General features: G+C 53.2%; 6 protein-coding genes across 6 annotated transcripts; 2 read left to right on the top strand and 4 right to left on the bottom strand.

Moving 5' to 3' along the window:
- Nucleotides 1–108: 108 nt before the first annotated feature.
- PG986_014249 (uncharacterized protein) lies at nt 109–309 on the top strand (the record flags this gene model as incomplete). The annotated part of the gene is made up of 1 exon (XM_066850471.1): nt 109–309. One exon carries the CDS (start codon nt 109–111, stop codon nt 307–309), a length of 201 nt encoding a protein of 66 aa, XP_066692709.1.
- Nucleotides 310–1,403: 1,094 nt separating this feature from the next.
- On the bottom strand, nt 1,404–1,829 carry PG986_014248 (ribosome assembly protein 3 protein; the record flags this gene model as incomplete). The annotated part of the gene is made up of 1 exon (XM_066850470.1): nt 1,404–1,829. The coding sequence occupies one exon, from the start codon at nt 1,827–1,829 to the stop codon at nt 1,404–1,406; it is 426 nt and encodes a 141-aa protein (XP_066692708.1).
- Nucleotides 1,830–2,354: 525 nt separating this feature from the next.
- On the bottom strand, nt 2,355–3,338 carry PG986_014247 (uncharacterized protein; the record flags this gene model as incomplete). Its single annotated transcript, XM_066850469.1, has 1 exon — nt 2,355–3,338. One exon carries the CDS (start codon nt 3,336–3,338, stop codon nt 2,355–2,357), a length of 984 nt encoding a protein of 327 aa, XP_066692707.1.
- A 970-nt stretch (nt 3,339–4,308) lies between these two features.
- On the bottom strand, nt 4,309–5,193 carry PG986_014246 (Ran-interacting Mog1 protein; the record flags this gene model as incomplete). Its single annotated transcript, XM_066850468.1, has 3 exons — nt 4,309–4,615; nt 4,707–4,922; nt 5,117–5,193. The coding sequence occupies 3 exons, from the start codon at nt 5,191–5,193 to the stop codon at nt 4,309–4,311; spliced, it is 600 nt and encodes a 199-aa protein (XP_066692706.1).
- A 455-nt stretch (nt 5,194–5,648) lies between these two features.
- Nucleotides 5,649–6,309, bottom strand: PG986_014245 (glutathione S-transferase; the record flags this gene model as incomplete). Its single annotated transcript, XM_066850467.1, has 2 exons — nt 5,649–5,771; nt 5,923–6,309. The coding sequence occupies 2 exons, from the start codon at nt 6,307–6,309 to the stop codon at nt 5,649–5,651; spliced, it is 510 nt and encodes a 169-aa protein (XP_066692705.1).
- A 1,766-nt stretch (nt 6,310–8,075) lies between these two features.
- PG986_014244 (uncharacterized protein) lies at nt 8,076–9,851 on the top strand (the record flags this gene model as incomplete). Its single annotated transcript, XM_066850466.1, has 1 exon — nt 8,076–9,851. One exon carries the CDS (start codon nt 8,076–8,078, stop codon nt 9,849–9,851), a length of 1,776 nt encoding a protein of 591 aa, XP_066692704.1.
- Nucleotides 9,852–15,475: the final 5,624 nt, after the last annotated feature.

The following is a 15,475-nucleotide window of genomic DNA, read 5'->3' as shown; positions in this document are numbered from 1 at the left end:
GTTTATGCTCCACACCGTTCTCTACGCCCGTGGTTTTCCTCGAGATGGGATACTCTTCACAGCGTGATTCTCCTTCGTAACCGCGGTCGTGCCATTCTATCCTCCGAAATGTATCTCGAGGGCATCTCTGTTGCCTCTAGTGATATCCTCGAAAGGCGCTCCTGCTGCAAACGTAACTTGGCCTCCAAGGTCTCCAACTCCGGCAACAAGATCCTCTGCTCCAGCAAGACCAGATACTCGAAGCTCAAATATTGGAAGAGGAACCACCAGACCGAGACATTGAGAAGCAGGTGGGTGACCTCGTCGTAGAAGGCCATCATCACTCTAGCTAATTGCGATCAAGGTCCTGCTGCTTGTTGTTAGCAGGGTGGGAAACTGGATGGCGCGACAGAAATAGTCCGAGCAAGCGAAAACTACCTAGTCAATGTTACCTTGGATTGATCGGGATGGTGCTAGTACTGAACGGTTGGAAGTTGACGGTCGATTGCTCTGTCTTGAAGATGTCTAGTGAGAATAGAAGCGAAGTTGTAGCAATGGCCTTTCGTATTCCTAGGCCGTTGCTAAATAGAAAGTAGAATATGAGAAGAACTACTTTTTGAAGATGATTGAGATTCAATGTATCTCATGAGAGTCACGATGGCGAGGAGAGCACATGCATTGAGATCTTCTTTTTAGGCGAGTCACGCATGGTGAGTGAAGCACAGCGGGTGATAGAGTTGTCTTCCCATGATTTGTTATATTAACGTTTGAAGAGGCATCAACCCCTCATAAGGCGGTTGATGAGTCTTCAAGACGCATTCGTAAACACCACATATAATCCCTAGCTCCACTCTCCGCGCGCATACGGAGGTCAGCCCGACCTGTGCCTTGTGTGTGTCCTTCAACTGCATACCACACATCCATCCTCCTCGGCCGTCTCCCCCTCCCCATCAGCAGCCTCGGTCGGAAGGAAATTGCAGATTCCCCAAAGAATGTAGACCCTGTCCTACATTCTGTCGAGAGGCCTCCTGGGTGGAAGAAAAGCGAACAGCATGCCGGGCTAGCTTTCTTTCCCTCCAGGCTTTGCTTCTGCTGGTCTCCCCGCGGAGAAGACGGAAATGCTTTCATTTATAATCCTGCGCTGCCCTCACCAGCCAGCCGAGAAGAGAATACGTGAGGCGCCTCCGGGAGTGCTTAATTGATTGAAAGCTTCGGCTGTTCCGAGCATGGCCACACCCCAGAGTTGCAGCGGTGAAAGAGGCCTGTGGCGTCAGGACTTGACAAACATAATTGTGGCGAGTTGCTTGCGTCTTCTGGGTTTGTTGATGTGAAAGTCTCGCTTCACGAAGTGGGCGGCTTTGCTGGCCAGCTTGCAATGATCATGTAGGTCGCCACGTTCGTTCCGGATCCTCGAATAGCAGCCCTCAGTCCTCGTCGCTGCTGCTGCTGCTGCTGTCTTCACTGCTGCTGTCGCTGCTCGTCTTCGCATCACCGCCTTCCGCATCCTCCCCCTCGTCGTCCTCGTCATCACTACCGCTGCTGCTGGTAGACGACCCGCCGCTGCTGCTAGTAGCGTCCGAGTCGTCCTCATCCTCCTCATCATCCGACTCCGCGCTCGTCTTCGCCTTCCTCGCGTCGCCCTCCTTGGCCAGCGGCGGGGCGATGCGCTTCTGCTCCGCGGGCGTGAAGAGGGCGGTGCCCTGCTGCAGGGCCTTGATGAGCATGGGCAGGGCGTCGCCCTTGAAGTCGTCGGCGGTGCGGGCCTTGTCCAGGTCCTCGGCCAGCTCCTGGGTGGACTGCTGGAGGTAGAAGGAGGTGAACTCCGAGGAGGGTTCGTCCTTGGGGGCCATTTTGATGTGTATTTACTGTGAGTTATTTGGTCTAAAACAAATGCCGGGGACTTGTTTGGGTGGCGTTGTGGTGTATTATGGTAAGTGATGTAAAAGCAAGGTTGGTATGTGAGTTTTTGATGAGAGTTTGGATGAAGCTGGAGAAAAAAGTTAAGGTGGGGCTCAAGCTGCCCGTTATCCCAATCGCGGTTGCTGGATTGGGATCGGAGCTCGCTCCTGACTGGACTACCACCCGCAAAAGTCCAACTTCTGTGTTTCGGCGTTCATGGCAATTCATTCTCATTGATACGTGCTGGGAATTTTTTGAAGAACTTCTCAAGTCATGTATTTCTCTAAGCTATGGATTGATCAAATGGAACCATGTTTCAATCACAGGCGTCTTCGCCCCTCGGTAGCTTGCACTGCAAATCTGTAGCCACTTGGATATCGATCGCCGCCAGATTATTCCATTTATACTGTTCATCAATCCGTCGAGTTAAACCCCCTTCTGTATGGTTGCTGCCCACGTGCTGGGTCGCCCCGGGTTCATGCCCCCAACAGCTCCAGAGCTGTGCGCACGACATAGTCGACCGCATCCTGAGAGGCGGGTTCTGAGTTCGTGTCGAGTTCATCCGCGTCGTTCTGGCTCGATGCCCGAGTTTCTTCCTGCTTTGACGGTGCTCCGGCAGACTCAACGGGAGGCTCTTCTTCGTCTGGGATGTCTTCCATAACATCAGGCATGACGCTTCCGCTTTCTGACGAAGCTTCTTCACTGTCAGTTAAGAAGCTTCTTCCGCTTTCTGACGAAGATTCTTCGCTCAGAAAAAGAGCGGTATCTTCCTCTAGCGACTCTTCAGTGCCCAGTCCAAGGGACATATCTTCGCCTGATAAGCCTCCATAGATCTCGTTGAGCATATCCAGATCGAGCGTTCGATAGAATGATTCTCTAGCACTCTTGTTACGAATGGAACTGGCATAATATCTGACTTCTTGGTTCCATCGCCGCCATCGCAGCTTTCGAATAGATTTGACCCGGAAATGCGGCAGGTAGAATATGAAAGCTTCGTGGAATGTTAATGGCATACAAGGCCCTTCCACCATATCCACCAGCAAGTAGAAGCGGCGTGGGGCATTCAAGGGCACCACGACTAATCCCAAGTCAGCCGCTGTCGCTGGCTCCTCGCTCTCATGGTCGGTGGAGTTGCCTGCCTTCTCACGGCCCGTCGGGTTTGGCCTGTCGTTGGCGACGCCGATGTCCAGGCCGGGGTAAAAGAATCCAACGAGCAGGTAGGAATAAGTGCCTTCGTTGTCAGAAGCGGGTGCTTCCTCCGCTTCGGTCAGCTCGGTGGCCGCTGAACGCCAGATGCTTGTATTTGACGCTTCGCTAACGTCGTCGAATGCATCACGCCAATCCGTGTGGTTTGCATAGTATGCAGCCATCGTGATGGGTTCTGGGTGCGAAAACAGCGGAGGGATCTGGACAGACCGGCCATTGATGTCGACGGCTCGATCTTGGTCCTCGAACGACATGGTGAGGGGTATTCCTATGATGATCCGTTATACTGGTCCTCGGGCACTTTGCATGCAGATGGCACTCACTTCAGGTGCGTGGCTTACCAGTAGGTGTTCTTCAAATCAAGAAGGCGCGTGTTCGAGCAGATTCGACTGTTTTGGTCTGAAAAGAGAATGCCCAATTGGACTTCTCGGCGAAAAGAAGAGGCCCACGATCCAATTCACGTTGATCAGGAAGAATGAAGAGGTACCTGCCAGAATAATTTATCCAAGTCTAGAGGATGGCGTAGCTGTTGAACCGAGGCGAGCAAATTGTCCGCGATGGTTTGGGTGACTTCCTCATTCACAGAGAAGTAGCTCGTCTTTCCACTGACTCTTCATGGCTGCCGAGGTGCTGACAAGCCCAATTACCACCGGGAACAGAACGGTTTATTGAATGCTGGGGTGTTCAATGAAGCCACAGCGGTCCGTATCTTCGATCGAGGCTGGACAAGTCGTGTCTTTGCCCAAGCATATTTCATACGTAGGTCTAAATCGAAGTTCAGGACACGAGGGTTGCGTAGGTACGGAAACAATGCAATCATAAAGCACGGGTCTCGGGGGCACATTACGGAAGGACAGCTTCTTGTCTCGAAAGAAAAGTTGTTTGATTCATTGCAGGGTCACAGTGTGCCCCGTGGTATTCGTAATCTCGTCATGGTCCCAGTAGAGCCTGTCTTCGACAATATCCAGACACTTCTTCGGCGCATTTCTTCTGAAAATGCCGCGATCCGTCCTACGCCAGCGAGATGACCCTTAGGTACCGTTCCCAGCCCATATCCTCCTCCCAAACTCCTTGTTCAGCCTTTGCTTGACGATTCCCAAATCGCCGCCCCCTTCTTGCGTGGTGACTTTCTTCCAGATTTCGCATCATCCATGCCGAGATGTCACTTTCTTCATTCTGGCCCAGACTGTTCTAGTCGCGGCACCTCGCGCCTCGCGCGCCCCCTTAAACCTCATTGAACAGGTTCCAGTCCTTCACCTTGAACGTCTCCCAGATGCGCGCGGCGTAGTCGACGGCGTCGCCGATGAGCTTGCCCTGGCGGCCGAGCTCGAGGTCGACGTCCTCCTCGTCGTACTCGCCGCGGATGTGGGGCACGTTAATGGTGATGAGCAGGTCCGTCTTCTCGCGCTCGAGGCGCACCAGCGTCAGGATGATGGCGGTGAAGTCGGGCGAGGCCTTCTCGCCGGAACCGGCGGCGGGCGCCTGCTTGGGGGAGATGGTCGCGATCAGGGTGTAGGCGGGGATCTCTTCACTGTTGAGGGTCGGATGGTTGGTCAGGAGTTCTAGGCAACACAGACAATCCAGTGTCGAGCGATGCCCTGGGTATGGAGGGGGAGACGTACTCGAGCTTGGAGAAGAGGGTCGGGGTCGTGTTCCAGACCTTGGTGCGGTCGATGTCGTCGCCGACAATCTCTTCGAGGTGCGTCGTCATGGCGCGGCCGTCGATCTCGGGGCCATTGCCCTTCTCGCCGACGCGCTCGTCGATCTCGAAGACGATACTGGTGAAGCCGTCGCGGTCGATCCATACTTCCTGGTTGTCGGGCACTTGGCGCAACTTGCTGTGTGTTGGGCGCAATCGCGCGTTAGCCTTGTGCTGGTAGTCCGGTTTCCTCCATTATGTCTTTATTTATTCTCTTGCGTCGTCGTTCCTCCGGCTGATCTGGAAAATACAGAAAGCGACGACAGTAACGAATGTCGCATTGCTCTTTGGGGCTGGCGCATAGAGACGAAGGGGAGGGGAGGGGCTCCTTACCTGACATCGGCGAAGTTGGAGGGCAGGTCGCTGACCAGTGCGCCGCCGAACAGTGGTGTGGTTTGGTACGTGGTCATGATGGGCGGGTATCTCAAGAAAAATGAATGCAAGGTGGTGGAATTATCAGCGAAGTCGTGCGAAGCACCAGTAACAAGTCGGAGAGAAAGAGAGGGTAGTGTATCAATGGATTTTGTGTATTTCTTGGTCAGTTGCTACCTAGAGTGACTGATTCCGTCTTGCGCAGGCTGAACGGACATTCGAGGCGCCCGCCCGCCTTGTGTTTGTGTCTGCCCCGCGATGACGCAGCAAAAAAGCGTGGTGCTAGTGCTAGGTTGGCCAAGGTGGGCTGTGCATCCAACCAAGATTCCACTAAACAGGCTGCGCTTTTTGCCCAAACCGCCCCGACAAGGACATCGTTTGCGGGGCCCATCATTGAACGGATGAATACTCGACGCTGTTCACTATGTGCGTAAATAAATCATGCGAATCACGGTTTATGACACCCCTGCTACTGATCAGTCAGATTTAGTGGTCACTCGGAAAATACATCGTTATCCGGATAGTGCCGGTAGATGCCCCAGTCCTGGTATGTCTGCCTTCGGTCGCTGGCAAGGTACGCAGCTAGATTGGGCCGAGTCTTGACATCCTCCCATAGCTGGGAAAACCCTGTCATACTTGCCGGATTCTCTGGCCTGCTTCATTGCCTTGGGGAAAGCGTAAAAGGTCCCGTCGAGGCACTATAACAAATCGAATTAGTTCTCGCCTACATACTTGTTTGCGACGACAACAAAAGTGAAAAGACTTACTTGGAACAGGACTAGGTCAGCATAGGTGAATATTCCACCCAGTAACCATGGACCTGGGCTGGCCTTGTCGCTCTCCACCACCTTCTGCCAGTAATCAAGGTGACTGGGAAGGCGGTTCTGGATCCAGTACTGACTTCGTCGGCGGCTTTCCTCCTTCTGGTCCTCGTAAGGGAGCATGACGGCAATAGAGTGGTGCGAATCGTGGACTTCGTCGCTCAGTCTGTCCAGTGCCGTGAGCGCGAGGGCGTTTACACGGTAGACATCGTCCTCTTGCAACCCCGCGAGGCCGAGCTTGGGGCCAAGGTACAGGAGGATGTTGGGCGTCTGGGAGATGACGAGATCGCCGTGTTTGAAGAGCGGAGGGGCGAAGTAACGGGGGGTTGCCATGCCCGCCGGCACCGAGCCAGTGTGTGGCCGTCTCTCTGGCCTTGTCGAAAGACAGGAATTGGGTGTCTTCGTACGCGGCGCCGGCTTCTTCGAGGAGCAGTCGGACATGCTCTCCGCGGTCCGGGACGCCGGTGTAGTAGATCAGTTCGTAGGTAGGGTGCAGCCATGCTGGTTGGACTTGAGACAACTGAAGAGATGACTCCCAACTAGGCTGCTGTAAGATAGATTTGTTCAATGCTCCCCGGCTGTGGTGGAACAAGATATCCAACACGCAAGGCACTCATTGAGTGTGAAGAGCCACGGTCTTACCTGGAGTACTTTTCCCTTAGGACTCCGTGCGGGGTGGTTCGATGTCCGTGTCGGCGCCACCTATGTCTCCGGGATATCTTTGCGCGTCAACAGAGTAGTAAGCAACCCAGAGCAATGGTGCCAGCGTACCAGGAAGTTGCTCCGGCGAGTTGCGCCATCTACTCCCAGAGCATACATAAAACCAAGAGGCCTTCCGAGGCAGGGTTCAAGATAGTGATCTCTTGCAGTTGAGTGAACCATATACCGAGAGGATATCAAAGCTTCCTCCATTCCATCACCGGAATACCCCTTTCCGCAAATGCCAGTGATCGGCAGCCTTGGAAAGATGGACACCCTCAGTAAGGCCAGACACGGGAACAACGATGAAGATGTATCCAGGTTGCCTTCAGACCTGGAGTCGATGCTTTCATCCGTCTTCTCTTCGGGCCAATGCAATTAAACATACCTCGAGAAGTCGCGACCTGGTACTTTCCTCGTAGATGTCCCATGGAAAGGGTCGAGCCGAGGTCGATGCGCAATCTTCTCCGGCCATGGCCACGTAAGCTACCTGGCAGCATACGAGTAAGGAATTTATCTAAAGGGGTAGCAAATAGCATTGCGGGCGAGAACTGCGGAGAAACATGCATGAAGTATTGATGTTATCACGAACTGCCACCATCGGTTGAGCCAGGCAGTACCTGCGGTAGCTTCCTTGGGAGAGTGGGGCGGCTGCAAAGGTCAACGGTTCGAATGCCCCCAAAAGCAGCCTGTTGGGAAGGCGATAGACACCGCATATGGCAATAAAAGAAAAAAGTGATAAGTGAAAAGGGGAAACAAAAATCAAAAGAAAAGTCGATCTACAATGTAGAGAGAAGGTTCCAAAGATTAGAGAATGGAGGTCGCGGCCTGGTACGTGGCTGTTTCTGGTAAAAGGCAAGAGACAGATTCTTCATACCATGACCCTCCGGTAGAAAAGGTCTGTTATTAGATCCTATTACCTACCTCATAAGTTTAGCCGGAGTTTAGCCAGCTGCTCGCCAAACCCATTGCAACTGGCTCCCAACCTTCGACTGCAGTTATTTGCCATCAAACTGATGGCAGGAATCTGTTTGGCAATTGATTGCCAATGACTGTTTACTTGAGTAACGTTGAAGGAGGGATGGTTCACTTATGTGGACATGCATTCTACATACAGCCTTTGTTGCCATACACCAGATGATGCATGTTACTTAAGGCATGCATGCCTGTTGTGATTGCACATGTTTGGAGGCACTCAATAGACATGATCCAACCAACACTCGCGATCGACTTCCCTGTCCCATTCTTTGTAGAATATATCCTAATCCGGCGTCTGGTTCCTTCATGTACGCGAAGTGAGATGATTGCATATTATCCATGATGTGCGTTGCCGACCGGAGCCATGGCTGCATGCCACTGGGAGCTGCGATTCATCCCTATACCAGCTGTGTGCATCCAACATGACGACAAGTGCACCGATCAGTCTTCAGGACTTGCCAAATGAGATCCTGGATGGCATTTTGAAACATCTTGCTCTAAATACTCACCCCGTTCTCGCCTATGTTCTCCATGAAATCCCAACGGTGCTAACGGGTACCGGGCTCGAGACCAAGGACCGTCTCGAAGCCTTCTGGAGCCGGCGAAAAGGTGTTATTTCCACGCTCCTGAATATATGCCGCGTCTCGCGTCTCATGCGTATATCAGCTACACACGTTCTATATGGAAATGTGGCCATCGGGAATATGGAAAGTCTGTTGCTGTTCCTCCGAACACTCGTCAAACACGGTACGCTTCGCGCTCATGTCAAGTATCTCACATTCGTGGATGGTATGGCTCAATGCCACAAGAATGCTCGAGTCATCGATCATCCTAGTCGATGGAAGGAGATCAGGCACGGCCACCAGGGCACTGACTTGGATTCTCGTATCTTCAAACTCTTCGGTGGCATCCCGAAGGTCTCATGGAATCCTCAATATGAACCGTGGTCTAAATGGTGTCCGTATTCAAAGGGAAACAGGGCGGACCCGGAGTTTCCTTCAGAGCATGCTGTCGTCGGAGTATTGTTATGTCTTCTTAACAATCTCGAGCACCTGTCTTTCGTTTCCACTTGGTTTCGAAGTCATTCCGGCGATGATGAAGAATTCCAGCGCAATCTGTTGGATGCCATGGCCGACCCTATCTTGAGCCGGCAAGGGGTTCTTTCAAAGCTGCATACATTAGAGCTGAACCCGACCGTAGACGACAGCAGTTGCAGCAACCTCGGCGCCGCACTGCTCCGCATCGTCTCCAGCCTGAGAACAGTCAACATGGACCGTAGTCTGCACCCACGACCGGCGAGCATGGACGGCGCAAAGCCCCTCCGCCTTCCCATCACGCGCCTCTCGGTCATACGTCCCAAATCGCGCGCCAATAAGGGCAAGGACCTGTACCATCTGTGCCGGAGCTGCCCCAGCCTCGAGTCCATCTCCTTTCACCTCACCACCCAGGATGGATTGTGGATCGAGAAGGCCCTCACCAGCTGTGCTGGCACCCTGCGGGAAGTGCACGCCATGTCCGAGAACTGGCTTCCGGGCCGCGATATGGAGCCTGCGGTGCCGCTGACCTGCCTGTCGCAGCTGAAGAGACTGGAAACGCTCTACGTCGACTTGTCGACGCTGTTCGCGCAGTTGCCCGGGACTGGGCGCGTAGTGGACAGGCCCAAGAGGATAGAGAGCCTCCTCCCATGCGCCTCGCTGCGGAAGCTGCACGTTTTCAATGATTACGCCCTGAAGAGGGAATATCACGGTGATGATTTCGATGACGCAGCAGACGCGGTGCTGGAGTACGCCCTCCTTCGTCCCTTACTCTCTGCCTGTGATAGGGCGCGGTTTCCGCACCTGCGGCTGGTGTCGGTGAGGACGCCGACCCGAGACGGGGGCGTCTTTGCCCGGAAGATGGTTCGGGCGTTTGCGGGCACGAACATGGGCATCGGGTTCGTCATGTTCAGTGGCCGCAGGTCGTGGTCCTCCCCTCTCTCCTCATCCCCCTCCGATGCGGATGTGGCGTCGGCTGGAGAGCACGCTACTTTGCAGACTGGGGAGGAGTATGAGGAAGGGCTGGCAACGGTGACGGAGAAGATGGGGTCGCTTGCTATGCGTGACAATCAAGTCACGGCCAACCGCGATGAATTCGTGGTCAAGAGCGACGGCGTCCACGAGCAGGACTACCTATCGGATATACAGGGGCCATTGCTATAATTTGTTTAGGGATACGAAGTTGTCCGTTTGACGGATGGAATCATAGTAATGTTTAACCACTCAAAGCGTCATTGTCTTTCCTGCCCAAGTGATAGACGTACCACACAATTGACATGTCCACTTGGACTAAGTATTGCCTTCGACAAGGAACTATGGTACTTACAAAGGGTCATACGTCAAATGTCGTCCGTGTACTATCGTCCTGGTCGGATGAGATACGAATCCTGCATTTGCCAACGTACTGCTCGACACATCAGTGCAAGAAGCTTCGGTTACTCCCAATAGCCTCGTCAATGAAAGGCTCCTAGTATGGCATTATCAACTAGGTCTTACTATGCCAGGCTGATATGCCGCAGCCGAATTGTCTCAATATCAAGACACACGAGGCCAACCGACCAGGGACACCTTTACAAACCGTTTTATCGACGGCACTCCTAGCATTGGATCATATCTAGTTACCATATCTACTCCCGTGATAGAGAATATGATTACCAACCATCTTACTGTTGCCTGATATATTACCTTTCCTCTTGCCTTATCCACAGCATGATGCTGTCTTCTGTTCTACTCCATGCTCGACATCCAAGTCACACCCCGGGAAGCTGGATATACGGTGTATGGCATCCTGAGAAACACGCACACGAAAGCATCGCGACCGTGCCACCTCTAACGTGGTAAGACTTCCTCGCATAGTGATAATGACTTACACGTGGCGCGTACGACCCGGGAGCACACTGGAATGCGGCCGGCCCTACATTACCGGGTCTTCCTTCGGCGGATCACCCGCGGGCACGTCATTGCAGAACGCCGAAGAAGATCATCATTATAAGGCGTTTTTTAGCCCGAAAGGCGCCACGCAAGTTCCCATCTGCGAAAAAGACGATCCCCATGATCCGCGGCCCGCCCGCGCGCGCCCGCCTGCTGCGAAACCCGGGATAAGTGGATTTACACTCGTAAAACAATTCCCCGAGACTTGAAGAGTGCCGGGAGGAGGGCGAATTGTAGATCGCATTAGTAAGGACCCTTTTATAATGATGTGCATCTTTGACATCATTTTTATTACATATGTATGTTTGCCCTTATAAGTATATTCGTCTTGGGATGTCCTTCTACATACATGCAGCAGTATGTGTCAGGTGGGTGGTAGGGCAACAGGACGTCATGATGGCATTGCATGAGGGATAGCTGAATCCGCCTGCCTGGTGAAAGCGCTTCGACCGCCTGGAAGGCAGGACGACATGTACGCGTATGTCAGATAGCTGTACCTGTCTGTCCCTTGAACACCATACATACGTATCAGAGGTAAAAAAAGGATAAAGTTGGCGACGCGAATAAGCTTCAATAAAGAGACGATCTATTTGTAGCATCGCCACGACGCTCGAGCAAGGTTTCGGGTGAGACCGTCGTCCCTTTCGAAGCTGGTTGCCGGTAACGCCTAATAATACCTAACACGGTAACACCTCTCAAAGAGCCGAACACGCTTCCTTCCGACGGCAACAAGCATTGGTCAGGAATCAGGATGGGAAAAAAGTGGTGACGGCGACGTTTTGTTTCCAACGAGAGGACCTCTAGTCGGAGTCGTCCACCTGGGCGTAGCTTGCGCACATCAGTGTCTTCGACGACTCATGCAATGCACATCAGCATTTTCCTTTATTAGCATGTATGTAATTACACACATGCATACGTGGCGTACTGTATATCCGATCTTGAATGCATTGCATAAAACACGCTTGGGGCGATCAGATCTACCACTAATACGATCGGATTATTCTACGCACATTATCATCCAATCCCACCGGTCGAACCAGAAAAGAAGGTCGCCCCTTTGAATATCGGGACGGTCTAGGCTAGGTGCTCACATTGCGGTTGATCAAATTGGGTTTCGCTCCCTGACCAGGCAGCCAGGTTCTGAGCGCCAGGGGTCGAAAGCTTGACAGTTCACGGCTCGACGGGTGACGGGCGTCAAGCACAAGCGTTCTTCGCAGGAATTTAGGATTTGGGAAAGAAAAAAAGCAGCGATTGACCTGAGAGTGGGCGGTGGTGGGGGAGGAGTCTCTAATTTGAAACCCATCTCGAACTCTGGAGAAGAACGAGCCAGCACAAGCCGACGGAAGGTTGCATAGGTTCCGCCGCAATCAGCCATTTCCTTACCGACCACCACTGTGGTGAAAGCTTCAAGGGCTTTGAATCAATAGGCACTGGCCTTAGCATCGGAAGTGGACTGGGAACGAGAGTGGCAGAAAGTGGACTGCGGCTGCTTGCTGCTGGCTACTAATCCTAAATACAGCCTACACGAAATGCTGGCAGTGATGCTAAGGCCGGCAGAGCCGGCTACATGGTGGCATTCGGACTTTTATTGTCGAATCGCCAGGCTTGAGCTGGCTTGAATTGCTGCTCTTTCGATTAAAAGAGCCATGCATGCATGATATGGGACTAACCCGGGACAGGTTAGGAGGCTGGGAGCGATAGTAAGCAGCAGCAGCAGAAGCAGGGGGCATGCGTGCATGGGCATAGGAGAACCGAGCAGAACGAAAGAAGAAGAAGAAAAAAAAAAAGTCTTTCTGGCGTGCCTGGTCCCGGAGATGCAGCCGGTAGGTAAATTGGGCCAAATAGTGCGAAGCCCCCACTCGGGATGGCCTACGGATGGAGCAGGATATCGTCATCACTCTCTCGCTGGGCTTTCTTCCTCTTCCACGTCTCCTCCCCTAGAGCGACTGGTCGTGCTTGTCTAGGGCTGCACACTGGGCGTCCTTGGGCCGGTGACTGGCGTTCGAAGGACCGACCGGTACCTGCGTTGGGACGACGGACCGCCCTCTGATAGGACAGAGGTACAAGATTGCGACGAAAAACAGCAAGCAGCGAGCCGGCAAGCAAGCCTATCCCAGCAAGCGAGCGAGCGAAGGCAACTTTGACCGCGTCCAAGGAAAAAAAAGAAAAGAAAAAAAGGACAAAAAAAAAAAAAAAAGAGGATGTGGCTGGTGGATGGCGGCTTTTTTAATCTACTGTACATGCGTACGCTTTCGTGACAGAACCTAAGGAGAAGCCCGGGATCAAGGAATTGTTTCAAGGATGAATACCAGCCGAATGCAACATATTCACTGTCAAACTGACCGCTATTGCTGAGGAAGAGAGTGTGGATCAAACAATCGAATATGGAAAGAAGCAAAGATACCAAGCTGCCATCTGACCTGCTGCTGTTGCTTGTCAGATTCAAGCCAAAACAAAACCGAAGGGCTGGGCTTGGCCGGGGGTCCGAGGCAGCAGCAGCAGCAAGCAGTTGGCAGCATACATAGGACATAGAGGACACACGGACAGTGCTGCAGACCGAGGACAGCACAGTATGCAGCTTTAACAGCGGACGGCATGGGCATGACAATAAGAATAGGATCGAGTTTCGCAAGGGGGCTAGGGGTGGTAGGCTTGGGAGGTCGGTAGGCGGTAGGCGATTTCGGGACCCACCCACCTCTCTCAAACCGAAATGGGCAGAGCGGGAAGGGAGGCATTAATGCAAAAATAGACTGGCAGGAAACCGCCAGAACATCCAATCAATGCCCAACGACTTGAGAAAGTCCGACGACAAGATAAGGTAATGATCGTGTTGGGATCAAATGCATCCCACACATGGGGTTGTGTGGGTGGCAAAGTGGCAGGTGTTCGTACAGAGGGCGAGGCGTTCGTACTCAAGCGTCAACGTGCATGTCATACCTGCTAGTCAAACTCGTAATAGGGGGAAGCTTTTGCCATACATACCACCTACATAAATTGAGTGCGATTCGTCACGTCGTATTCGCCCTGCCTCCCGCATATGCTAACCACCGCCAGCGTTGGGCTTGCAGTTTGTGAGGGGCGCCATCTGTCTGGAGAAGGCGTGGGTGGGACGATGGCCAACACATCGTAGCCCAAGTTTCGGACCAGTTTCTGCAACTGATGTTGTTGCCCTGGGCCTTTTCAATCCATCTGTATTTGAGAAAGCTGTAGGCAGCCGCTGGTTAGGATTCGAGGCAGTCCGCCCGCCGTCACCCTAATGCAAGCGAACTCTTCTTCGCTCCTCGGTTGTCAGTAGTGTTGAGTTGAGTCGGGAATAAAGAGGATACATAGGAGTGTCCTCGGAGGCCCGGTAATTGGCTAATTTGATTACCTGCAGGTAGCAGGACGCGCGACTCGCAAGTCGTGAAAGGAAACCTGCTTTCTGCTCCCTCCAGTTGTTCGCTTATCCGAAAGTGAATGGGAGAAATGCTGAAATGGAGGGAGGAACCCTCTTTGGGATCGACTTCTGATGGTGGCGGCTTAGGCCTTGATGGACGGTATTGCAGCACTAGCGGGATACCTGCCAAGTACCTGTACGACCAGGGTCCGGCTGCTCGTGGGATACTCTGCGTGTCTGCCCACTGCTACCTAGGACGTGGGAGGCGACAGCCAGCCAGAACCGTTGGAAATGTGGCGGAGCAGTGCCGCGCAGCGTTGCGTTTCGACTCCCTGCTCGCCTGGAGGAGCAATGAAAGTTGAAACTGGGAACAAACAAGAAGAGGGCGAATACTCTAAACTCTTCATGCAATCAAGGTGAGCAGTGTGCGGGACATGGTCCAGCCATTTGGGCTGATCCCGCCATCCCCCTGGGAAGCGGATCGATCATGGGGAGTTGGAATCTTAAAGGCGACGAGGCGTCGAGTCAAAAACGGCCAACGGCTTGCATCTGCAAAGATAGCAATATTTTATGTTTCTGCGATGCTGCAGCCGATAAGGCTCTCTTGGATGGATGCCGTCAGAGTGACTTGATTTGATTTGATTGATGGCAAATGGAACGTTAGCTGACAAATGGCCGGCTGGAAGTGCTTGCCCTCTGGAACGTGGAAGTCACTCGTCGCGCAGTGGCCTGTGACCGACGAAGTAAAGGACAAGTAGCGTGATGGGTACGGGCCGGAACACAATACTTAGGCCAGCCCCTTTTTGGGACCGGTCCGCATCCATTCGCAACAAACCAATCGAGCCTCTTGCCACCGCGGCCATCCATCGCACCCCTGTCCGTCTCCCCCTGGCCGATGCTGGATGGGGGAGTCTAGGGGAGCCAGGCAACCCAGTGGCCAATCAATCGCTGCTTGAATCTGAAGAATGGGCCAGTTTGGACACCCACCTTACCAACAATTGCCCCTTTTCCTTGCTTGCTTCCATTGAGTGTTCCTTGCGCGTTCCTGTCCGAGCCTGTCGTCTGCTAGCGTTCGAAGCGGTTTAGTGGGCGGGTCGCGTGTGGTGCGTGCCCGTGGTTGGTGTCTTGATCCAGTGTGGAATTCCCACTCTGCACTGACGGGCAGGTCTGACACTGGCACTGGCAACGGGCCACTGGAAGCTAAAGCATCCGCCCTCTGGCTGGGCACTCCAGTCGTGTCCAGTCGTGTCCAGTTCTGTCCAGGCACCACCTGCAATCGAACGCCTGCACTCTGCGCGTACAGTGCGACGCTGCAGCACACCCTTCCCTGACTTCCAGCAGCACACAGCCACTCCATCTCGATCACCCGTCGGCTCCTCCTTTCTCCTCCCATCCTAGGCGATATCCTCCCTCTCTTCCCTCCCCCTCCTCCTACATCTTCGCTGTAAAAAAAACAAATCTTTCTTCATTCGTTCTTCTT

The sequence above is a fragment of the Apiospora aurea genome (assembly GCF_038362705.1).
Source record: "Apiospora aurea strain CBS 24483 chromosome Unknown utg000010l_segment0_segment0, whole genome shotgun sequence".
Lineage (NCBI taxonomy): Eukaryota > Fungi > Ascomycota > Sordariomycetes > Amphisphaeriales > Apiosporaceae > Apiospora > Apiospora aurea.
The sequence above is the reverse complement of the archived record's forward strand: the minus strand, read 5'-3'. Positions and strand labels throughout refer to the sequence as shown.